Here is a 26,164-nt window from a genome sequence, read left to right on the forward strand (position 1 = left end):
AAAGACAACCTTTTTTATTTATTTCGTTCCACGAGTTTTGGCAAAGTAATCGTGAGTATTTGGATTTCGTGTTTGTGACAAAATAGTGAAATACGTACATTGCGTCAAGGAATGTTTACTCCGTGCGATGTTTATGCTGTTTGGCGATAAGCCAATTCCGTCAGAACTCGCCAGTCTGACCTGTGAACCAGTCGAGACGACGCGCGATTATTATTGCAAAACGGCGGGGGGTCCTTATCGTAGTTTCAAACGAGCTTTATCGTCAAGATTATACAGAGTATGGATGATAGATCGAGAAGTATTTGCGGGAGGTAACTATAAGCGAGGAGAGGGTCAAACGAACGATTTTTTTTATCGAATTGCATTAAAATAGATCTCTGACGATACCACATATAACTGAGAATTATTCTCACAGACGGATTTTCGATTGATTAAAATTAGAATTCTAGAACCTAACATCTTCTAATCTAACACCATCGGTCAATTTTTTCTGTTGTAATTCCGAAAGCAAAAATTCAAATTTGCATAGACTAAGAACAATATGCTGAGCCGATCATTTGGTTTCTTTTTTTTACATATCGTTATTTTAAACCCGTAACTTTTCGGTTATAAATAACGCGAGGGCTAAGATGATTTGAAACAGTGCAGATGTTGTGTATAAAATGTGAATATAAATAATGTAAAACAAAACAACTAAACGAACATCAGAGGTTACGAACCATTTCTGCCTTGGCGAGATGAAGCCAGAGCCAGCGCCATGTGCGGAACTTGTTTTGATCACTGAAGTTAAACTGCATTTCTTTTGAGGCATAACGAGTTGAAAGTGGACTCCGATAATTGCAGAACTCTGAGTCACTGCTTTTTGCCACGGGTTCACTCATTTTTACCGAAGAGAAATAAAGGCAAGTGTAAACGAATATCCGAAACTACGTTTAAAAGAGTTTCTCCGCCGCACGACACTCTCGAACACCGATCAGCTGACTGACGCACCGACGCCGGCTTCTCTGCTGATTCGGGGGAAAAACGACGCCAGCGACGCCTAACTTCAGACGCCAGAACGCAACTTGCCGGAGGGCGTCGCGGCGCGAGCGCCGTTCGATATTCGAGCGTGATGTTTGTTCTCATCGCCGGCGATTGCGTTGTAAATGTTACGAAACTGAAAGTAGACCAGCTTGCAAGTTTTACAAATAATCCGAAGACGTATTTTGCTGCTTATTGCAAACATCTAGATACTTCTTCTTTGGTAAATTGAAAATTCAAACAAATTTTATTAGAGTTTGAGATACTCTTTGCCGCGTTCTGATAGAATTTCTATCGATTGCTAGTACTTCTAGAATATAATAGAATGATTAAACTTCACCAGAATTGTTCGAAATTTTCAAATCTTGATAACGCATCGGAATTTTGTGTAACGGAGAAAATTTTAAATCGTCAATCTTGAATTGACTACGGCTGCTATACTGTAAAACTTTTTACTTCGGTTTGGCCAGGCGCAAGATATAATACCTGTATCTCAATAAATTGTTCATATTTTAAGTACATGCATTTCACGAAAAATTTAGTAGTTCGTCTTCTAATTTATGAAACGCGTTAAATGCGGCTTTACGAACATGAAATTTTTCAACTCTACTGATTTTTACTGTTGCTTAAAAATTTCTACGCCATTTTCAGTTTTCCCTTTAGTATTGAATAAGCACAGGAGCAGTGATTCATTTCACTTTTTCTATTAATATGTAGGTTGCGATATGAAATTTACTTCTCTTTAATATTTTTCAAATTTTTCAACTGCATAAATTTTGGTGGAGTTTTGTCTATGCTGTTCTAACTTTTATTCCATTTTGGAAAAAACAGTACGAAGAACTTTTCAATGAATATTTTATCGCATTTAAAATTTAGGAAAATGCATTACAAAAAGGGTGATAAAAATTTGCAATTTTACAGCACTTTAACCAAAGCCACTGGGAATATTAACATTCCTCAGTTGTCTGTATAAGAATAGTAGATGGTATTGTCTTCGAGAGGGACTGAGGTCAGTTGAAGAAAAGAAACGAACTAAAACAATGAAAAATTAAAAGGGGGAAAAAGCTGAAGAGAAAAAAAAATTGAATCGAAAATCCCCACGTTCCATTTTGGCGTGGGAATAATTATTCCTATTCTGCATGTATCTTCGTCAACATATTCAGGGTCACTTCTCGCTCTCGGGTCTTGGATTCCCTTTCATTTTGTCACAAACACGTAATCCGTACGTGAACGGCTGTCGTCGAGATAACGAGCTTCATGTTATATACATATTACTTTACAGAACACAATACGGATGACCACACGTGTAAGATTCTGCGTAAGTTGCAGGTCAAGTTCAACGAAGTATAGTTCTAGCATATACGCATCACGTGTATAATTTAAATTTGACAATGTAACTTGACGTGCTTTACCCCGCAATTTTCAGCCAATGACAAACAATATTTCAAACTTCTCACAAGACCAAATTTTCAAAGTGATTACTCCGCCATATCGTTAATTTATACCAACTCTATCCAAGTTACACAATGTTCCGCCAATGACTGGGTGTACGAGACTGGAACTAAGAACTTAGAAAGGACGTCAAAATTCATTTACCACTTCTTTAAAATCTATTTCATCCTTGCTTCAAAATTACCTATACGGTTTTGGGAAAATCTCTAAATTCCACGTTTCTGCAGAGTAGAAGAAGCTGCTTTCTCAACTTCGTTTCCTCCACGTCATTGGTAGAAAAATGTTTAAGATAAAAATAGGAAATAATTTTTTTCAAATAACGTCACAAATATATCTCACCACGTTCGAAGGGTACATGCCGGGATGTGCCCAGTCTATGCTGACCTCGGCACCGCCAAAGAGCGTCGCTCTTTCAGGTACGAGTCTCCTTCGTGCCATGGCTGCGCCGCGGTGCGTTTTGTACGAAATAAGCGCGTACCTCGCCTGATCCTCGACATTTCTGTAGACCGAGACCTGGCCGACGTCGTCAGTGATGTCGTAAATTTTCTGTAATTGTGTAGTAAAAATAAAAAAAAAAAAGGAACAGTATCAGTATTGACAAATATTCTTCGTCCTTTGTTTTTTCTCTCTATCGGCAGAACCTTCTACACACAGCAACGGTAAAACGAACATTTGATAACGTGAACTACAAAATCACCGAGTTCACGAATTTTCGCAAATCTTTTTGCGAAAAAATAATGGAAGCCTCGTTGAATTCCGTTTTATTGCTTAATTTTCGGAATTGTGAAATTGTAATTTTACTGATAAAAAAAAAAAGGTGTTTGGTCAATTCTTTTCACGGCAAGCAAACAACGTTAACGATAGGATTCTGTTGTAGGTATAACAAACGAATGAAATTTTTCTTTACACCCCAATGTGCGAAATATTTGTCGCGAACTGTCCACTCACGGTTTCACGTAAAAATTTACGCATCGCGCTTATAATACGTTGATTTAACACGCGCTACGGTATTTCAAGTCCATTTACGTGTTAATTCGAGAGACAATACACATCGCGCAATACATCGTGATCCTGGTTAGCGGACGGTCTCTATTTAGCATAATTTTCTCAACAATAAATGAGCCGTTTTGCAAGCATTGCCAAGTGTTTTGAATAATTCTATAATTATGGTCAATTGCAATATTTCTTTCTTCCAACGACGATGAAACGTAAGTAATGCTACTTTGCTTATTTTATACGGCGCGTAAGAAGGAGAACGAGCACACGGAGCTTCGGGTTTCGAATATTAATTACGAACTCCCGTCAAAACACGCAACTCTAGAGTCCAACATTGTCTGCGTTGAGATTTATCGTGTTTACGTCCTCAACCTTTTCCCTCGCTCGTCACTCTATATCGGTAGGTAGGTAGTCAGTTGCAGCTAGGAGTCGTCGACATTTGGCCAGTGTAACCGTGTACGCTCACACATGCATATTCGATACGTCATTGTTACAGCTGCACGAACTTATTGTTGCGGAAATTTACCAGAGCTAATAAAAATTTGAAGAATGTTCCAGTTTTCAAGGAAATCAAGATATGTACTGCAAACTATTTTTATTGCGCGTTTCACGATATAAATAGTTTTAGAAATACAATTGAAGAGATGCAAGTTTTTGAAAATCAATGTTAAGAAGCTTTCGAAAATAATTACTATTTCGGAACTTGACAATATTGTTATTCTAAGTACAGGAAACAGATTTTCGAATCTTGACTTTTAGTAAACTGTGTAATTTTGAGAATTTTAAAAAAGGGTCATAAAAAAATACTTCGAACTTGCTCTTGTCATAATTACGTACATGTACAACATTATAGATGCTAATTTGTCACGATTTTGAGGTTCACAACGTTAACGTAAAGAAACATGTGACAACGATCATTATTCTGCAACTTTATAACTACTATATAAATAGATTGCGATTGCAAAACAAGTGTGCCCAATCTTTATGTGAGCCGTAAATTCACGGTTTACCGCATGACGTAAGGTTATAAAATATGTATCAAATTAACGACTTTTCATGAGGTTGAAATTCACAACTCGCTGAGAAAAATCGTTGTTACGGATCTTGCGGATTGTCTGAAAGTCGGTAAATCGCGCGATAACTGATAAGGAAAAAAAACCCGCTGCTATTAAGTAAAATCAATTATTTCAGAGTAAATTATAAGCACAGAGGTAAGAAGTGAAACGTTCTTTCAATACTTCGTTACATCGACGTCTGCACAAACTTCAACTTCGTGATTTCTTTTCGAAATGCTTATTTATACAAATGCAATGAAGCGTAACTTGAACCCAACAATTTTTCACGCATGTTAAAAATACTCGATTATCGAACGATGGGAAAAATAAGGGGTCCGTCAAAATCCGTATTTTCTTAATTTTACTGCGATTTTAAAGAGACTAAAATTTCGAATTATGACTGTGTTTTTGCTTTATTACGGTTTACCGAATTTCAGACAATTGCAAGGTCGGGAAATAACGGTTTTTCTTCAGCATGAATCGTAACCATAAACGTTACCAACTTCAACATGTTCAAATATCCAAGTTCGCATGTCACAAACGTGAGAAATAGCTTAACAGCGCGAGTCTGTACGCAATTCTAAAAAAAAAAAACACGCCAACGAATTTTCATATGCCGGAAAAAAATAAAGAAATGGCATGAATTGTACAAAATCGGAATAGTAAATTCGTAGAATTCACAACAGAATGAACTTCGTAAATTTGACGTAAAAACTAATTTTCAATGAAAAAAAAAAGTCTCAAATTGACCAATCTGTTTTTAAAAAACAAAATCAATTCAGATTTTGAAAATTAAACTTCTTTGAAGTCGTTCTAAATCTTCAAACCAACGATCTTACAATTAATTTCAATATTTCGTTACTTCAACGTTACCAACTTCGATCCGATGAATTCACGCCATTTCCTTACTTCTTCGCTTCCGCTTCAAATGAAAAAAGGCACCGGTGTGTTTTCGTTAACAATTGCGTAAGCAATGGTGAAACCCTTAGGTATCCTCGTTTAAGAACTCACCCTGATCACCGTTTCCGAGGCCACGTCTGTTGGCAATTGACCAACGTAAAGCCGGCAGTTGTTGATGCTGGCAACGACGCCGATCCTCCTTCCAGGTCGTATCTCGAAATTGTCGAGCTCCCGGATGGCCTTCTGGGCGAACTCGGGCTTTCCGAACATCACGAAGCAGTATCCCCTGTTCGTCCCGGAGAAGTCCATCATCAGCCTTATTTCGTAGACCTCGCCCATCCGACGGAATATCGGATAAATCTCGTGCTCGTAGAGGGTCCTCGGTATCTTACCGACGAATACCTCGCATCCCGGTCCGGGTGGTGGTCCCTTCCACCCAGGAGGAGGTCCGCCCAGCTTCCGCTGTCCGTTAATCTGCGTCATATTGAACCGCGAGTCCGTAACGAGCTGGAGAACCAGCCTGTTCGTCTCGACTTGATCCTCCAGGCTCATCCGTGTCTCGCGTTGATTCCGCATACGCGTTACGTCCGCTTCCTCGTCGCCTACGGATTTTTCCATCCGATCCGAAGGTGGTGGTGGAGGTCCGGAAGGTTCTGCGGCATCCGCGCGATCCTCGCTCGGGTGATTCCGCATCCTTTTGAGCTTGTCGGTTTGTTTTTATTTCACCCGTGTAACGATCGCTCGTCCTTGTTTATCGCGATGCGTAATCCTCTTCCTCCCGGATCAGGTGTAGGTAAAAATAATAGTTATTAGAAAATAAGCGATGTTGAAAAAAAAGGTTCAATTATTATTTCACTACCCGTTACAGGATTCGATAAATTGATTTCGTAATATCCGATGTGAAGAATGGTTACAGTTTGGTTATTACTCTAGCAATATGAATTGATTTTAAATCCGCTTTGCAAAACTACGCGTCGCGGAGGATAGTCGGTTTAATACACTTCGTTTACTTCGCTGTATTATATCAATTGATTAGCATCGTTATTATCCTTGTATAGATTTATTCGCACCGCGCAATGATCACGTTTAACTGTAAAAAAAGAAAAAAGAAAGAAAGAAATTGATAGAGGAACTAAAAAAGTCAAGAGTCAAGACGCCACTGCACCGTTTGAAATCGCCGCCAATAATCGACAGAAAAGCAACCAGACCCTCACCACAACAGGTGTCACGTGCTACTGACCCCGTGTTTCAGCCCTCCCGGTTTATATGGGTCGGACATCCTCGCCGTTCGCCGGGAATCGCCGCTGCTCCTGCCGCCTCCTGATTGGTCGAGATCCTGGGCCGAGGGCTCGGATCCTCGGGGTGGCCGCTACATCTAACGGCGAATATCGATAGCTGTTAGTTGATCGCCTCGATAATATCGATGTTGATTATTTCGTACGATAATTCCGATAATAATATGATGAATATTCAACAGAGGATGACGGGCGGAAAAATAAAAGCGATATGAATTGGTTAAATATTTCTCTTCTCATTTCTGCTTAAGCGTTATTGTCTGCACCGCTTAATAATCGAGCATAAACAAGATAAAAAAGTACCCGATTATTCCTCCTCACTGTTGGTTTTATCTTATTTTTAATCTAACGTTCTGGAATAATTATTAATTAATTGAAAAAATGAGCTTACTTGTATTTACGAAAAAATAGGTTGTAGGTAATATTTCTATAGTCTTCTGCACGATTCACACGAGCCCAAATATTTATCGAATAAATGAAAATCTGATTGAATTATTATTATTATTATTATTATTTTTGTTCGTTCAAACTTGGATAAAAGACTTGAATTTTATTTCTTTTCATCACTTTTGGTGATGTAAGAAAAATATTAGTTTTTATTAGAATCTTCACGTCTTCGAGCCTCTGGAATCCGGAAAACAATTTTTTGGCCAAATGTCGGGCTGTCCGACAAAGTCCCGCGATGATATAGGAAACGGCTGGATAGAAAAACCTGAAACATACAGGATTTTACAACGAAATGATGGGCGTGAAAAATTGCCATGTCGCGTTTAATTTGAACGCCCGATTCTACCGGAAACGAATTGATTCTCAATGTTTAACCGACAAACCTATACTTTTTCCAAGCAAACGATTATGTATTTCCGAGTTTAAATATATATATATATATTTTTTTAACTAACAAAATTTTTGTTTTTTCTTCTTCCAATACTTTTTCATTCGGCCGTTTTCGAGATCTGCGCAGAAGTTCGTCGGACAGAACGGCCAATTCTTCTCTTTTCGTGGAGATGAAAAGTATCACAAAAAAAATTTTTATTCCAATTTTCTTTTTGCGATTTTTTTGGCTCTCCTCAATACTTGTGGGAAAATTTCAATAACGAAGCATCTCATTACTCATAACACACAAATAAAACAATGCAGGATTTTGTTGGAAATATTACTTATAAATTCTCAGCTATAAATCAAACTATGCATCGAAATGCAAGCCTTTATAAATCAAGTAGAGCCTCTTAATTTCGGTAATTGTACGATTATACTATACATAGATTAGTTTCAGTATTTCACTAAAGTGTTGCAGTAAACAGATATTGAAACAGATTCATGCATTATATTCCACACGCAGAAAGGAATAGAGGTCATTGAACCCATCGATGCAGTTCGATTTCAGTTTGCGTTTGCTTTACTAAATTGTACAATATTATTGAAACTTGATATTATCATACAACGAGACGTCGATTAAAAAAAATATACGTATCTATATGCATTATGTGCACGTGTTCAACGCGCGTAACGGTCAATTACAATGTTATATCTAATGAACCTGTCACAATGAAATTACCATATTAACCGTCGTCGTTCCATGCTCATCCGAGGTTTTCTGGTTTACATATGCATACAATGTTGTCGATCATCCACGTAATTTTGTTTCCATACTTCGTCCAACGAGAGAATAGACTTAAAATCGCGAGAAAACTCGTCCGTTTCGGTCAGATCTACGCCTACGGAACGGCCGTTCAGGAGCCCCAAGATAACAAATGTAACGGTTACTGTAAATAATCGAGAGTTAGCCTCAAAACGCAGTTATTCAAAAAGTGATTAGTGATATATAGAGTGGCAGCAGCACGAAAGGAGGAAATACGATCATCTCCGGTGAAGAAAAATAAAAGAGGCCAGGTAAATACGGATAAACGAACAGTAGTATTTCATTATTTGTTGTTTACTGTCATTTAATGCTTTTGGTTTTCGTTGTTTCGATTTCAGGTGGTTCATGAAAATCAGAAAGTTATTGTTCTGAATATTTACAAAACATTGAAGGAAGACGATCCAAAAATGTCATACGAACAGACGATGGCTAAACTAACAATAAGCCGAATGACGGAAATCGAAAAATGCAGCACCAAAAAGATTACAGCAAATTACAACAGAACAGGTCACGTGTCGGAACCAAATTTGAAAAAACCTCGCTCTTCTGTAAAAGATAAGATCGACGAGTTCGATAAAAATGCGATACGGCGAAAGGTTCGTGATTTTTATCGAAATAAGGAAATGCCAACAGTGGATAAATTTTTACAAGCCGTGAACGACGAAACATTATGTGTAACATTAGAAATATCAAGATTGCGCATTATATTGCGTTCGAATTATTCCACCTATCTTATTTCCTAAATAAAAATAATCCACGGTGCCCGAACTGTACGTATACGATACTGGGGAGAGTCGTTCTAATTAGTGATTCGAAAATCAAGATTCGAACAATTCATCTTTCGTTATTTCCATTTTCGCATACTTGATATTTCGATATATCAGCCATTCGAAATATTCACCCTTTCAAGTTTTGACCCTCACCCCCAACGCATAGATATGACAAATGAGTCCAGCATAAATTAGGCACAGAGTCATCCATGTACAGATGTAACGAACACACATGTGAAGAAGAACAATGAGTCGTCTGTACTTTTTGCGTACGCACACGCGTTGCGTGGAAATGATCCTTTCAAAGTCACCGCATCTTTGTCGCAATATTTTTTTTTTTTTTTTCTTATTCTTACCGCCCACCTATTTCACAGAGACGATACGCGAAGACTGCTGCAGCGCTTCTGAGTGACGATCGTCACAGGTTAGTACATGTACAGTGTAAGTTTGTGCCAATGTCGGTTGTGCAATATCTCGTCAACCGTTCGCAGCCTGTATCTGCAGGCACAATGTACCTGCTATACCTGGCGAGGAAGCGCTATGAGCTACAAACTGCGAATGGATTACGAAATCCGTGCGACAATGGCTCGAGGCTGTTGGATGAAAATCGCTAAATACGGTTCTATTAAATACTCGAGGCGTTTTTCCGACCGTTACACATGTAATGCGAGAACAGTGATTTACACGTGTGGCAATAAAACTGCTACGCCAAGAAATTTATTTGCAGATGCGCGGGAGCGTTTTTTTTTTTTTTTTTCATTTCTTTCCAATTTCCTTACTCCTAAATCCTACGGCAATGGACGTAATTCGCTAAACAAACGGAATGACTTACAGAATCAATCACACCGCACCTCTGGTGAAGAGAAAAAGAGACTGCAATTAGAGCCTTGTCGATTCAACTTTCATCGATTATATCGCAGCCCGGTCCGTTTGTCCTCGCCGTATATCTTTTTTCATTCTATTTAACCTCGGGTATTATAATTAGACCTACTATATCGAATAACAAATACCTCACTTGAAATACTTAATAATTCATTGATCTGAAAATCGATCGCCATGTGTAAGTATTACACGGAGGTCTATGACCAGCCTGAGAGACATGAATTTGGTCTTTTAAATTTTATTATTACAATTTAAGTGGCAAACCTTTCGTAAATACTTGCTACAGTAAACTTCAAACTAGTTAAAACAAGTAGTTCATTGGACCCAAGGTTTTCCCCGTTTGTGGTTTTATATTCAGACAAATCGTGTCACGGGGGCAATTAAATTTGTAGCATACGCATGTCCAATATTGTTTCGTTATACTGGCGCGAGTAAAAATTTCCATTATCAAGTGTTCAATCCTTGAATCTCAAGATCGCGAGAATTTTCACTTCAACGTTACACTCGACCTAATATAGTAATTAGCGCGTAAAAATTGAGATTCTCGTGAATTCTGATATCGTATTGCAATGTCTTCGTTACTCGAACGTGGTATTAAATAATATTCTTGCCAACAATGAAATTTGAAATTTCCTTTCCGGCGTAAAAAACTCTTCATAAAATATTCGCTTTTATATATTTTACGAGATTGTTGCCCGAAAGTATCGTTCATCCGTTACAACTTTGCGCGAATAAATTTTTGCGCAAAAATTAAACATGCATTTTACTCCGACACCTCAGTTCCGAATGTAAGAATATTTGCACAGACGCGGACGAAAGTGCGATTTTTCGACTTTAGACCGGCGATCGGCTCGATTAGCTGCAAAATATTTCCCGACGCCAATGGGCCTTTGTCGTTTGTGATAATGGCATTGTTTCGAGGTAGGCGAACACGCGAGTTCTGCAGCATTCGTAGGATACGTGGTAGACGTAGTCGGTTACCCAGGCACCCATCGTGCGTCCATTCCATTGAAATTTACAGAGGAGGCCTCCGCCGTTGACGCGGAATAACGCCCGCTGAGTAACCTGGACACCGTTTCACTCGGCATTATCTCTTCAGTCGTCGCTCAACAGCCAAACGGACGAAGCCTGCGGCAATTTTTTCCGCCTTATTACTCGACCGCTTTCCGTTTCTCGCGTGGATTCACGACCGCCGTTGGAACGACCAGCGATACCCTCAATTGCGTCGGGGATGATAGTGCGCGAGTGCATCGACTGCGTGGTGCAATATCGAGAATTCGCACAACCGCCTAACGCGAGTTCTTCGCGCAAATAAGTGCACTTATGTTCAAGCGTCTGCCGAAGTAACTGAATATAATTTCTTTGATTTTCATCGGGGATTGTTTCGTAAATGAAAAATTGATCGCAAACTACTTTGCACAATTTATCTTCCGACTTTCTTAGATCGGTTCACCAGCGACCGGTTCACTGGTCAACTAAACAGCATCGGTTTTTTGTAAGGTCAATTTACCATTGATGAACACGTTTGTTTGAATATTTGATTTCGTTTTAAAACAGTTAAATCTAGTAGTGTGGTGAACTTAATTATTCTTGGATTTTCAACCCTGTGATATTGCTGTAGTAAAATTTTACCACTGTTTGGGAAGATTTTTTCAAGTTCTTTACTGCTGATTTTCAACGGATGAATACCTGCGACAATATGTGGGACCGTAAAGTATTCATACGAATTATCGAATTGGTGAGTGAATAAAAATGGTTATTTCGTTTTTAAAAGAAGGAGAAATATGCTATGGCAACTTCTCTTCTTCCTAAGGAACAATCGCTCGCAGTTTAGAAATATTAAAATTAATACCGTGTTTGAAAACCAGAAATTTTTTCTCCAGCTCTTGTGCATATCCTGCGTTGTGGCACTCAGGGTTACCGACGACGAAAGTCGGAGGGTGTTTCACTACCTTAGGAATCGAAGTAGGGAGTGGTCACTTCTGAACAACGTTACATGGGGCACCATAGGTACTACTTCATAAATGTTAACTTTACTCATTGACACACGGCACGTAAACTCACGTCGAATAAAATTCATTCGATTTCCGTTTCGCGTACAAGGATTATGAGTTAATTTGTTGCTCTATGAAGATCACATCTCGGTCTTAACCGAGATGTGGCGCAAATTGTATGTTTTATGTAAATTCGTAAGAAAATGATTACTGTACGCGTGCATGTAAAGAGTAGAGTTAATAATTTATCGTAATATGCTTACGTTTAGTTTTATCAGAGGTATGAGGCATAAAAATGTGATACACGTACCTTTTTTCATAAAAAATAGGTGCTGCTTTGGCCACAGCTACTTGTGGAGGATACGTCATCGTAACGACGGGACTCCTGGTAGCTGCTGCAACCGGAGAGCTTCGGGGTAGAAAGACGGTAATATTTTTGCAACTACAAAATGGCGAATCATCGATAACAATAATAAAATTTTCAATATCAGCAATAATTAGAATTATCCTGCTTTCTGTGACTCGTTTTAAAAATTTTCACGACTCCTGCAATGAAATTAAAAAAAAGGTAGATGCGTCTAACGTGGTTTGAAAAATTTTTAGCAGTAATAAAAATTGACCGTATCGTTATTCATGAATGTCTGCTTGTGATACATAAAATAATTCATTTGTCGTAATTATTAATCTATGCGCGGTAAATTTGACTAGAAATTTCTTCAGGAAAAATGGTAAAGCCTATAGTTGAGTCTGTTATAATTGAGTTTCGAATATTTCTACCAGTGAAACAAATGCCTGTATTATGCGACTTTATAATATATTGTCGCGAATTATCGTACGTCAAGGTGAAGTTGATTTCCAATTTGATCCCATCACGTAAAATGTGCAACTCGGATCACTTGAAGCACTTCCTTATTACAGGTATCAATTTACCTATACTACAAACCGCGATTGATTAACATAATTAAATCGACAGCGTGAGAAAATTCCGACGGTCCGTGAGACGAGAAGTGCAAATATGCGATGCAAGGCGTTGGCAATGACTCAATGAGAGTAAGGCTGCCGTAAATATTCGTCGTAATCTCGACGCAAACAACATCATAACATGATATCGCATCGGTCTAGTAGACTGCAGAGACACGAGTAATATGCATTCGTCGCTCCGCAATTATAGGATTAATGAGTCAGAGAGATGTGGCGCTGCAGCCTGCCCGCTGAAACTTTGCTCTAAGGTCAAACACGACCTTTTATATCCTTGAGAGCTGCAGCAGTTTCATTACGAATTTCCGAAACAACATTCATGCAAGCAGTGATATTTTGGGCGCAGAAAAAGTTCACCCACCCGGGAAAAAATATATTTGAACGTGAATCAATTAGGAAAATTTGCTTGTTCATAGCAAAAATCTGTTGAATGCGAGTGAATCATCACCGAATTAAGAAATTTTTTTTTTCTCGCACCAAGTAAATTATTCTATAATTTTTCTCCCGGCAAATACAGCTGAATCTATTGCTCAGCCTGTGGGTGTGTAAAACGGGAAATCCATTTTGCAGGAACTGTTCTTCCTCGGTCTGGGCGTCATCCTGTTCGGTATCGTCGGCGCCCTGTCTCTGGCGTCGATCGACAGCGTGCCAGAAGACCTCGTGGACAACGCGGCAGTTTTGGGGGCTCTGAGCCTTTTGACGGCGCTGGTCTTCGTCATCGATATCCTGATGAGGATCCCCGGGGCGAAGAAGAAACACGACGGCACGCAGACCGGGGTGGAAAAAGACATTGGTGAGTACAGACTGCACAGGCGCAAGGGTTGTCCAAACCTAGAAAAAAAAGCAGCTTCAAAAAAAAAAAAAAAAAATGCTTGATCAGTGAGTTTTTGACTCGTTCCAGTAAAGCTACCTCTGGCGAAACTCGGTGCTGAGAAGGAGACAAAGTCCAGCGGAAATGCCAAGGGCGAAACACCGCCGCCGGAAGTAAAGGGGTCGGTGAACGAAGGCTTCAATCGCTCGGAGCAGTCCGCGGGAAGAGATCTTAACGAAGGGGATGCGGAAGAGGGTTCGGAGGAGGAGGTCACCAGGAGTCAGCGGCGAGGGTCACGCGACCTTTTCGAGTCCGAGCGAAACCGGAAGTTCGAGGACGTGGGAAAGCAGCTACGGGAGTACGCCCTCCAGGGTTTCGACGCCGGCAGGGAGTCGCGACGCCGAGGCGTCGAGGGTAGGAACGGCGCCAGGCGAGAGTACTTCGGTTACGAAAACGGAGATATCTCGGGGTTCCCGAGGGGAGCGACGGACGAAACCGACACCCCGCCATTCCCGACGAGTTTCGAGGGCGAAACTCCGATTTTCGCGAGGATCGTCAACCCGGGGGTGAAGATAATGCGGGTCGAGCGGGAAACCGGAGGCGGTGGAAACCCCGAGGATTACAGGAACTCCGATACCAGCCAGTACGACAACGTTCCAACGAGGATGCGCAGCATGTCTCCATCCGGGATCCTCAAGCGGAACCGCGACGTTTCTTTTACCGTTCCAGCCGCACCCAAGATGCACTACGGGAGGAACGGAAGCCCCGCGCGTAAGGACGACATTCAGAGGCTCGAGGAGTGCTTCAGCGCTATCCAAAACTCCATCGGTACACAGACCGCGGGTCTCAGGGATCTCGAGATACCCTCGTCCCCGAATGATCCGGGATACGTTCGCCACACCGCGAGTAACTGGCCCCGCGATCTCAAGTCCAAGACCCCTGGTTCCAGCCCGGAACACGAAAAGAAGTGAGCTGCTTATTTGATATCATCGTTCCCGATAAGGTTGTATTCGCGAAGGATCACGGTTACGCTTTGCGTTTTACTCTGAGACCTTTTTTTTATCGAGTGAATGGTCGTTCATAAATTATTAAATAATTTGCCAATTGACAAACGAGCTTACCTCGTCAACCTGTCGGACCTCCGCGTGCTTACTCGACTTTCGTTCCGCAGTGAATTCGTGTCACGTATGTTGTTTGCATTTTCAGGAACGTACGATGTCTCTGCCTTTTTTTTTCACTCCCTTTTCAGTTCTTTTGTCGAATAACAGTAGAGCTTTGCATGAGATAACAATATTTGCGACTACTTTTCTGCAGTAGTAAAACCTTGAAAGAATGCGCGTTTCACTTTTTTACCGAATCTGCGTGAAATGTGGTGTTCAGATTTTTGATAACGTAAGCAGAGCCCCAGAAATTGATAATGTATAAATTCTGTACTTTTGAAAAATGTGAATCAGCAATTTCTGGAAAAATAAAGTTCAGCATGAAACTTGTAATCCTCAGATATCGAGTCTGTAACTCTACGACGAATTCTGTTTCTAAAATTTCGTAAAACTAGAGACAATGGTATTTTTACAATTATTATTATATGTACTTATTATACAAATGATTGCAATTTTCGGAACCTAATAAGTTATATAAATATGGGAATTAAATTCCAGTGACAGAACTTGAATGTATCAATTACATTATACGTAAACAAAAGTATCTTCTCATTTTTGTACAAACGTTTATTTCGTTTATAAGACAATAATTGCAGCATCAAATCTACACAGACGGTAAACGGTCATTAGAAGAGAAAAAGAAAAAAGAAATAAAAAGACAACAACAATTACTATATATATAGTCAAATACTATTTAACGTTAAGAATAAGAATTCGAAGTAAAAAATCAACTCTCGAAGTTTGATGCACTGCACATTGTTTAAATGTTCATATTATGCGTTATACGTATAATTTTCATGTATATGTGCGTCTTGTTCGTTGCATGAGAATGCGGATTTTGTAACTGTATAACAACTGTATACTCTACACTTAACATCGATAATAATCAAACCTACGCACTGCATCTAACAGTAGTTTAATATAACATATGTGTACACGTCATATAACTGCAGTTAGTAGAGTACTATTAATATGACAATTTACAACTAAACAAAAAAAAAAAACAACAACAACACATTGTAAAAAAAACCATACTCGACCGTTTCTGCTGCAGTTATTTTATCTCTTCTTTTCAACTCAAAGTAGATGTCTTTTTCTTTTATACGTGTATGTAAAGTATATAATATTTGTTTGGTAGACAATCGAGTTTTAAATTTAAACTTAACAATTATGTTATACAACGCGATATATCTGATATCTAGATACGTACTACGGTTATCAACGTATTATGAACTTGAATTTTACTTGTATCTCTGTATAATAATTACCATCATTCGTAGTAACGAAACATTTATGCATCGGTCTTTCTTCACCAATCATTTAAAACATACATTTCACATTTGTATCCGAATATGTGTATCCAAGTATACTGATTTATTCTCATACCGTGTATCCAGATCAATACATTCACCTGTGATGGAGATTTATACCTCTGCAAAATTCATTAGATATTTTCTCGTTTCATGCTTCCTGTACACCGCAACTGACAATATCTTTATAAAACCTCGGTATGAATACCTGATATACCTAACCTATCGTTTAAATAATAATAATAATAATAATAATAATAATAATAATAATAATGCGGCGCCCCCCGTCTTCACCGCCGAGGAGCTCGTCGGAGCGACCAAAGCAATGAAGAGGGGTAAGGCGCCAGGACCGGACGGGGTACCGGCGGAGGTTCTTCGGCTGATGGCGAGCCTGAGGCCGGAGATACTCCTCGACCTCTACAACACGTGCCTTACGACAGGGACATTCAGCGACCGGTGGAAGGTGGCGAGGCTGGTCCTTATCCCAAAGGGTAAGGGTGACCCCAGCACGCCGTCGGCCTACCGGCCGCTGAGCTTACTGGACACGACAGGGAAACTGTACGAACAGCTTCTGCGACCACGACTTACGGACGCGATACGGGACGGCGGAGGCCTCTCTGACCAGCAGTTCGGCTTCCGGAGGGGTCGATCAACAATTGGAGCAATCCAAGAGGTGGTTGACTCCTTCCGGTCGACAGACAGACATTGCCACGCTGTGCGACCCGTCGCGCTGCTGGTGACACTGGACGTTAAGAACGCCTTCAACTCGGCCAGGTGGGTGGATATCCTAGGGTCGCTGAGAGGCGACTTCGGGGTCCCGCCTTACTTGCTCCGAGTTGTTGAAGACTACCTTCGGAACAGACGACTGACGTACGAAACGACCGAAGGACAAGTGACGCGACAGATTACCGCGGGGGTCGCTCAAGGTTCCATACTAGGACCCGACTTTTGGAACGGGATATACGACAGCCTGCTCAGACTGGAGCTCCCACTCGGCGTTCGTCTGGTCGCTTACGCTGACGACGTGGCGGCAGTGATAGTCGAACGAACTCCAGATCTGGCACAATACGCACTGAACCAGACAATGAGACGAGTCGGACGGTGGATGACTGACCACGGACTGCAACTCGCGACGGAAAAGACAGAACTGGTGCTTCTCACCAGGAGACGAATACCGACGACATTACGCATGACGGTCGGGACGGACGAGATCGAGACCAGAGGGGAAGTCAAGTACCTGGGGGTGACCCTGGATACGAAGATGACCTTCTGGCCTCACATACGACGAACGGCTCAGAAGGCGGCTGAAAGGATAGCATCCCTAAGCCGCCTGATGGCAAACACGAACGGACCGAGACCAGGGAAACGGAGACTTCTGATGTCGACGGTAAACTCGATCCTCCTCTACGGTGCGGAGATCTGGGCAGACTCCCTGAAGACTAAGAAATACTGTCACGCAATGACGACGGTACAGAGACGAAGTGCGTTGAGGATCGCTTGTTCCTATCGGACGGTCTCAGCACAGGCTGTTCTGGTGGTGGCAGGCGTGATTCCCATAGACCTTCTCGCGTTCGAGCGCAAGAGGGTCTACGGAAGAGACGCGGACGTGACCCGACGGGACGCGGCAACGACGGAAAGAGACGCGACGATACAGACGTGGCAGGAACGGTGGACGGAAGAAACAACGGGAAACTGGACGAGACGACTCATTAAGGACCTGAGACCGTGGATCCAGAGGGGGTTCGGGGATGTGAATTTTCACGTCACCCAGCTTCTGACGGGCCATGGCTACTTCAGACGATACTTACACAACCTGAACCGAGTACGGACGCCCAACTGTACGTACTGCGGACACGGACGAGACGACGCGGAACACACGTTCTTCGAATGTGACCGCTGGACAGAACTGCGACAGAGACTGGAGACGGTCGTGGGAGGCATCACTCCCGACAACATTGTCGGGGTGATGCTCCACAGCACAGAAAGGTGGCAACTTGTTGCCACCTACACAGAGACAATTCTACGACGTAAGAACGCGGACGGCTGCCTGACGTAACGTAACTGACGGACTGCCTGCACGGGACGGACGGACGGACAGACTGACAAAGCACACCGACAGAGCTCCCAGCTAGAAGTAATATCACCATAGTTCCTGGCTGGGAGCGTTGCACAGGAGGTGGCGGTTTAGTGGGTAGGCCACCCTGGAGTCCCACATCCGCGCCAGCCCGTATGACTGGCGCGAATCCGTAACTTGGATTCCGCAACTCCTCGGAAAAAAAAAAAAAAAAAAAAAAAAAAAAAAAAAAATAATAATAATAATAATAATAATAATCGGAAGAAAGAAAAGAAAGAATGAGTAATTAGTCACCTATGTTGGAAAATTTAGATGCCGTGTTATAGTCACGCATCTTGTAGAAGTTTACATAATTCTGTATACGTATACGGAATTCCGAATATCGTCGTAATCTCGTATATTTACAGCAGATAAGCTTGAAAAAAGATGAGATGAAACAATAAAAGGAATGAAAATGAATTTCTACTGATCCGCTATTTTTCATTAAGGATATAATTTATTTATTTTATATATTTGAGCATTTTTCCGACGCTTGTGTGAACCTGAAACGAATCGCATACATCCGTCTACAGTGCGCACGTTACTTTGTTTTTTTCACACGACTGGACATAGCGTTAGCATATTTACAGCAAAAGAATAATAGAATAATTTTAAAAATAATCAATCATAACCATCGAAATATAGGATAAATATTGAATCTTTTATACGTGGTTGACGAATCAAACTGTGCGCTTGAAGCATTAAAATGAAATTAGGATAACATTAATTTTCTCACCATTTTTACCATCCTCGACGAGTGGAGCGAGTCTAGGCGATTTTGATACTTCTGCGAATATTTGAAAAATACAATTTCCTCCTAAATCGATAACACAAGTACATATATATGTGATAATATAACAACTGCAGTATCCCGATGCACATTGCATTATATATATATATATATACCTATACGTGTGTATGCGTATAAGTATATTGTATGATAAAAAATAAAATAAATAATATGTAACGTTAAAACTACATAATTCGTGACTGAATACGCTGATTCTCGACGTGGCTAATCATGCCACTGTTTATCATCGTTTGAGAATACCGAGGCGGAATTTCAATCCTAAAAGATTGAGACGGCTTCGTCCTTGATTCTTTTTTAATCTCCAGCCTCCTCTATCTCGCTCCAAAACCGACGCTGGCACCTTGGGCGTTGGTCATTCTTTGTTCCATCGTAATGTACTGCCTGATAAGCCGCGATATCTCGTGGGCCTGTTCGGTCTGAAGTCTGGTTATACGCTGCTGCATCAGATTTCCGCATTTCATGTCCAGGTACAACGTCCCTTCCTCCGATTTCACCTTACGCGTCGATATTACCTCCGAGTAAGGATAGTGGTACAAAGTTTCCTGAAAAATTGGTTTCTCAATTTCACAATTGCGTAGGTTAGTGCGGATTTTCATTTTATCATCCCAGTAATAATAACAATAATCACTTCCAGTCTCGTCATATCCTTCCAGATATGTCCCCACCAACAGAAAGTTTGTGCACGGCGAGGGAGGGATAGGTTAGTGACCATTGTTATGCGTAGATAAGACAGTCAAATTCCACTTACGTGTGTCACCAGGTCGATAAAGTGAACACCGTGTCTGTTCAGAGCCAGGATATGGTCTCCGCCCTTCTCCTTGCCCTCAGTAACTCTTTTCACAGCAAAGAAGCTCGATCCAAAAAGTGGCCACTTGGATAATATTTCTGCAAACAAACGAAGCAAATACTCATTCCAATGTGATTTTGTTGAAATTGATTAAGTTTTTTCAACGCTATGGCCCAATGGAGTGCTTTCTCCGTGGCAGATAACAAACTGGTCTCGTAAATTTTCGATGAAAATCACGGAACAAAAAGCTCACCTAGTACTTGAGCTTTGCACGCCGCCGCGGTATTGTGCTGCACATTATTCCACGCCTGCTGGACCATGTTGCCCCACTGTTGTGGTCGCGGTTCCCTGAGACTCAGTGCCGGTTTTGGTAGAAGGTACTTTATTTCCTTGGTAGTCGGCTCGTGGGTCATGTCAGCAGCTTTGTGCAACAGTGCGGCATTCTGGGCCATGTCGTACTGGAAGTAAAACCAAGCATCACACGTTACAGGGCTGATAAGAAGCCTACTTGGAGTGCAGAACAAAACTTCTCACAGACTTTCGTCTCACAATATATAAAAAACTCACGATAATTTCCTGCGGAAGATGATCCCCGGGTATAACCAGTAGCAATCCTTCCAAATAATCAGGTGCGATTTGATTGAACACAACTTCTATGTACAGCGCGGCGTCCAATCTTAGTGGATAGTACCAAACGGATCTGAAGAGGAATTGCGATCAGGGTTATAAATGTTCACGGAGAAACATCAGATTCATAATTGACTCGAATGTCTTCCTCACCTGCAGAATATCAAGTAGAAGACTTGATGGTTTTTGTGAAGCTCTGTCGTTACGTCCAGGATATATTCGTCCCTGGCTAAGGGCATCGTAAATGCGTCACCGTCGACGATGCAGTAGAGAGAAAACTCGTCCATTTCGTGAGGATTTCGAACTGATATTACGCTGCACATTTCCTCTATGACATCCTGTAGAAGAGTTTTTTTTTTTTTTATTTTACGTTAAAGGCTCGAAATGTTGAGAAACTTTCCTTGGTTGTACTGAAGTAGTCAGTAATGGTACCATTACAGAAACTTCACCATTATTTCCAAACATCGAAATTACCTGAACGACCGTCGTGCACTTTGTGTTTATAACCCTCTCGGTACCACCCGGTAGTCTATAAATTTGCCGTTTCGCGTTTCGTCCCGCGCTGATTGCCATGATCTCCTCTACGCTGGGAACGTTTTTCCTCCCTCCGTACTTGACGGTCTTCCGTAGATTCTGCAGACAGACGGTGGCGGTGCCGTGGAAGGCCCTCCTCTTGTCGTAGGCGGCAGTCTCCAGGTACTTTATGAGGTATGGCCTGAGTCCCTCGCTGCATGTGAAGTAGGCAGCAACAATGCTGAAGAGCCTCCAGCCGCGTTGACAGCTGTCAAGATTCGGGCTCTTGTTGTTCGTCGTCTGCTTCATCAGCTGGCAGTAGATCTCGTCCCGTAGAAGTTCCAGTTTGTGACAGTGCTGAAGAAGCGCAAAAGGAAAGTGAGAATCATCAAATTTTTCCCGCTGTTTTCGCCCAACACTGCAGGCCAGGCACTCTTTCCCTCACCATTAGTATCGTGTAGACGCATTTCACTTCGCTCATGTCGGGCGGAAGCGGCTGGTCACCCATGTACCGCATCAGACAGAGGAAGCACTCGACGGCCAGGGTGCTGAGCTCGGGGTCAAGTCGGAGCAAGCTCTGCTCGATCGGAACCAGCGAGTACTTGACCAAGTCGACCTGTTCCTTCCAGGTCCACTCGGCGCCGTCCTGCTGTCCCTTACCTTTCTTGTCCTTCTTCTTCTTGCTCTTGAGAGACTCGATCACTTTGAGGGAACCGCTGATCGAGCCGTCGGCCGTCTTGAGCATCTCGAATCTGGAACAGGAATTGCTGCCTTGTTATTTTTCTCGACTTCGCGATTGTTAGCTCCTTCTCATCTCGGTCGCTTTTGTAAACCAGGTACTGTGGGTAAATGGTGATTGCTCCGCCGACTAGCTGCCACTTTACGCTGTGGCTACTCGGGGCTTATTTATCAAATGCCCCGTAATTAACCGGGGAAAATTAATATAATTGCCGTGCATCGGTTGGAGCCTCGTCATTTTTCGAATCTCTGAAGGTCTGTGCCTCGGATGCCGGAAGCAACTTTCAACGCTCGACGAACGACTCTGAGCAATCAATCTCGGTGAATAGATGACTTTGGATATGAGACACGTGCGCGAAATGCAATTCTACGTTTCACATTTTTTTTTTTTCTTTCAGACAGTACAAGCACATGACAGTCAACAAAACGATACAACTTTTGTACGAAAAAATCTTCTTACACGAGACGCTTGAGGCTCATCCTTTGAGGATATTCTCCGTTAATGATTATACGTGTTATTGATAAATATACACTGACTACGGCTCTGCGTTCCTTGCCGTAGGAAACCGCGTGAGGAAATGAAAAGCAGTGAAATAAACTCAGAGTTTTACACTGCAGAATACTTGAGCGACTGTCTATCTTTCTTTCACGCGAAATGTCATGCTTTCTCAACACGTGCATATACGTGCATGAGAAGTTATACCAGGTACAATATGACGGGGCCCCGTTCTTATCTTGCATAAGGATAAAGTAATTACAACGGACAATTCTAATTCCCTGGGTGTGAATTAATTGCAGAGAATTGACGTGCAGCGAGCGGTGTCTCTCGGGCTAATTACCGGTCTTCAATTCAATCCTGGATTTCTAGCTAAAGTTTATATCTTTTATGCAATTGCTCTATTCAGGAATTCCCGGTAATCCGTCTGATGACATTTTTAACGTGAAAGCGACGAATGACCAGACTGCTGCAGGCGTAATAAGAAATGCGATCACCTGACGTGAACCCATATTCGTTTCTTTTCCTGCTCCAATTTGAGAATATTTGAACAAACGTAGAGAATACTGTGAATAAAAGCTTGAAAAATACTCACTTCTCTGTGCTCTGCCGGAAGTTGAGCATTGCATACTGCAGCAGCGAATGCTTTCCATCGTTCACCACGGGGCCGCTTTCGTAAATGCTTTCCTCCTGGAGTCTTCCACCCTCGTCATGCTGTCGCCATTCTTGACTCTGGACGTGATTTTTCTGGTGGATATTGTTCTGCTGGTTTACGTGATTGACGTGACTGACGTGGTTTCCAGTAACCATGTGATTGTTGCCAACGTGATTTGCGAGCACGTGATTGTGGCCGTGGTTATTGAGCTGGTTCGCCTGGCTCGCTTGGGCCACTTGATGAGTATTGGCATGACTAGCTTGCGATTGAATAGATTTTGTTATCTGAGACACGTGGTTGTCGTGATGGATCGGTTTGTGCACCGGCTTTTTCTCGATCTGAAATTAAAACGATGAAAGGATATAATTATAAACAGTTGCCTCGGAGAAACGGAAACACCTTTCTAATACTCGCGAACTCTTCTATGTTCCAAACAAGTTTCATGTCATGCATCGATTCCGGCATAATGAGCTGCAAAGATTTGGGACAAGCAGTTTGTCTAAGCTGCTCGGAGTGCGTGTACTCTAAAATTAACGTTCAAAAGTGTGAATTTGGGTTAAGTGAATCACTTGTAACAGCGTCGAGAGGCTCGAAAACAGTCTGGCTTTGTACACGCGGACCGCTGAAAATAATTTGCGCCAGGATGAAAGGCGAATCGAATGAATTTTCCAAGCGAAGAGGATCCACGCTGTTAAAATCCATCAGCGATACAAGGAATGCTGCTGCGAAGAAAAACGAGTTTGTATCATAAAAATAAAGCATTTTTCATCGGCGACTCGTAGCTCCTGACCGTTTACTAATGCGACATAAAATCGCCGCTTGACTGGCTCGCCTGAAACATTTTTCCGTGGTCGAGTATAAGAGGAGGAAGAATGAAAAAGGATGAAATCTCAACTTAATACGCTTCTATCTTCTCCCTCCACCCGCAACCTCGAGAAACAAGTTCCTCCAATCGTTCCGGGCACTTAAAGTTGGTCCCGGTTCAACACATCGAACTACGTTCTCCCAAGTACTAGGCATTTTTCAGGCTCACTATCGTCCATCGAACGGTAGAAAATGACGATACTTGAACGACTCTCGAACGGGTGGTGCAGCGTTGGAAGAGTCGTTAAGGATTCGGCTGCCGGTATTTGGAAGAATTTTGAATGGGTTCAGAAAGTCGAGCATGCTTTTGGAGAAGAGTAAATTAACACCGTATCTATAATCGAATTATCCACCGTGAAACGGTGAACGATGATTAAATTTTAATCTGCGTCAGCTCTAATCATGCTGATTATATTCACGTCCCAGATAGCTAGCGCACGAGGAGAAATTACCGATGTCCTGTTAATCGTCGACGTGAACGAGAGCCTGATTATACGCACGCTTCCGATCGAGTACCCGAGTGTAAGGTGTGGGAACCAACGCGAAGAGCTGGTGGAGCATGCATCGGTGACGACCCTGACCCACATACACATCTCCGGTAATGTATGCATCGAAAGGTGTACAGTTAGACCGCGAGAGGGAAATATTTCCGATAACCGGCTCTTCGTCACACGTATATTCAAACCAGTTTATCGACTCAGGACTCTGCGGGGTGGTGCGCCAATTAAGTCCCTACGTATCTGCACCGATCCGGAATTAGATTCGACCCAACCGATTCGCGCAGATCTGGAGACAATCTTCGACGCGATCAAAGGTGGCATTCCGGGGACTGCGGGAGAGAATCCGGCACTCGATTCAAGGTCGAAGTGTTGGTACGTTCGACTCGTTCATTGTTTCGCAATCCGGTGCTGAAAACCGACTTAGCGAAACACGATTGGCTCGACCTTTGATCCGCGATTCAACTACCGGATAGACGCTTCTAGAGCCGTACCACGATTACGGCGTGATTACGTGATCTCATCCGCGAGTATATCGACTGACAATACAGACTGCTAAACCGTCGATGACGTGCGTGCGGCGCACGTTGGTGCCAGCCATTTATCAACCGAAGTGTCAGGGTTCGCGAACACGTAATCATTGAGAATATGTGAGCAATGAGAGGGGCAAAAATACGACAGCGCGACGTAAGTGATACATAATTGTCTCGACCTGGTAGCTCTTAACCTTCTCATCCAATTTCCTGAGGGTCTCCTGGATGGTGGATAGTGTCTTGTCGTTGTTGCCCTTGTCGTCCGAGTGAAGTTCATTCTGGGCTCTGAGCTCCTCGAACCTCTTCAGGATCTCTCTGACGCTGAGTTTGCTACCATCGGCGTTCTCCTCGGCGATCGTTTCCATCTTCGATAGTTTTCTATCTCCGTTAGACTTGGCGGCGAGTTGTTCGTTGCTGTAAAAATCCTTAATCAGCCCTTCCAATCGCAGCTCTTCAATCGTCGGCTGTTTCTGAGGTGGACTGATCGAGCGGTGTTCCAACGTCTGGAGCTCACCTGCGTGGACAGAATATTCGATCCTCGAGGACTTCCTTGAGGCGTTATTGTCCATCATCCCACTATTGTTGTTATTGTTATTGATCAAGTTGTTCTGACCGTTTCTCGAAACCTGCCTCAAACACCCTTCTTCCTGCCTGAGCTGCTCGATGGTCGGCTGTTTGGCCGGCCGGTTTGGTGCAGGTGGATTTTTGCTGACCTGAGAAAGAGGATTCAGAAAGGACCGCTGCTCGAGCTTTGTTACGTCGATCCGCGGGATGTTTTCGTAGTCGAATCTCTGCTGTAGTGCATCCTTCTGCGCGATCTTCGCCTTTGACGGATCGTTCCTCAGGTTCATAGCAGCGGTCGGAACGACGCCTTGATTCGGGCTCGCGAGGACATTCGACATCTTGGCTGGCCTCTGCACGTTCTTGTTCAGGTCAACCAGCGGCACCTTGTCGCTTTGGCCGTTAGCCGAAGGCTTGGTCTCTGCCTTCTTCTTCCCCTCATCCTTAGAGAAAAATCTGATGAACCTGCTTTGCGAGGAGGCCTCGGTGATGACGTCGTACTTGGGTCTCGGGACCTTGTCGAAGCTGGTTGAGTTCTTCTCCAAAAAAGCTCCCGAGTCGTCGGTGTGCCCGTACTCGTCGCTGCTTGAGTCAGACTCGGAGGACTTGACCAGCAGGCTGTCGGGCGAGTTGGTCTTACGGTCCTCGTCCGAGACGCTTCTGAAGTCTCTGTCGAACCTCGTCGCGTAACTCCGGAAGTTCCC

General features: G+C 42.5%; 3 protein-coding genes across 9 annotated transcripts in view; 1 reads left to right on the forward strand and 2 right to left on the reverse strand.

Moving 5' to 3' along the window:
• Nucleotides 1-12,413, reverse strand: part of LOC107226705 (adenylosuccinate lyase) — a 40,116-nt gene extending 27,703 nt beyond the window's left edge. The window contains exons 1-5 of one of the 5 annotated variants that reach the window (XM_046730263.1): nt 11,865-11,913; nt 8,277-8,484; nt 7,110-7,430; nt 5,535-6,798; nt 2,812-3,018 (exon numbers count right to left, since the gene is read on the reverse strand). In XM_046730263.1, the coding sequence (XP_046586219.1) occupies nt 2,812-3,018; nt 5,535-6,116 (789 nt within the window). In that variant the 5' untranslated portion in view covers nt 6,117-6,798; nt 7,110-7,430; nt 8,277-8,484; nt 11,865-11,913. Of the gene's footprint in view, nt 1-94; nt 181-719; nt 1,195-2,811; nt 3,019-5,534; nt 6,799-7,109; nt 7,431-8,276; nt 8,485-11,864; nt 11,914-12,316 lie in introns of those variants that run through there. The other 4 variants (XM_046730264.1, XM_046730266.1, XM_046730267.1 and 1 more) reach the window with 4 other exon arrangements.
• Nucleotides 11,026-16,342, forward strand: LOC107227188. The gene is made up of 5 exons (XM_015668254.2): nt 11,026-11,750; nt 11,896-12,022; nt 12,336-12,433; nt 13,555-13,777; nt 13,886-16,342. Exons 1-5 carry the CDS (start codon nt 11,694-11,696, stop codon nt 14,764-14,766), a joined length of 1,386 nt encoding a protein of 461 aa, XP_015523740.2. The 5' UTR covers nt 11,026-11,693; the 3' UTR covers nt 14,767-16,342.
• A 2,532-nt stretch (nt 16,343-18,874) lies between these two features.
• Nucleotides 18,875-26,164, reverse strand: part of LOC107222532 (unconventional myosin-XV) — a 53,761-nt gene continuing 46,471 nt past the window's right edge. For all 3 annotated transcript variants that reach the window (XM_046730257.1, XM_046730258.1, XM_046730256.1), the window contains 8 exons: nt 22,946-23,343; nt 21,562-21,868; nt 21,078-21,473; nt 20,757-20,941; nt 20,544-20,676; nt 20,230-20,434; nt 19,938-20,074; nt 18,875-19,731 (listed from right to left, as the gene is read on the reverse strand). In XM_046730257.1, the coding sequence (XP_046586213.1) occupies nt 19,501-19,731; nt 19,938-20,074; nt 20,230-20,434; nt 20,544-20,676; nt 20,757-20,941; nt 21,078-21,473; nt 21,562-21,868; nt 22,946-23,343 (1,992 nt within the window). In that variant the 3' untranslated portion in view covers nt 18,875-19,500. The remainder of the gene's footprint in view (nt 19,732-19,937; nt 20,075-20,229; nt 20,435-20,543; nt 20,677-20,756; nt 20,942-21,077; nt 21,474-21,561; nt 21,869-22,945; nt 23,344-26,164) is intronic.

Source organism: Neodiprion lecontei, chromosome 2 (assembly GCF_021901455.1).
Source record: "Neodiprion lecontei isolate iyNeoLeco1 chromosome 2, iyNeoLeco1.1, whole genome shotgun sequence".
NCBI classification, from domain to species: domain Eukaryota; kingdom Metazoa; phylum Arthropoda; class Insecta; order Hymenoptera; family Diprionidae; genus Neodiprion; species Neodiprion lecontei.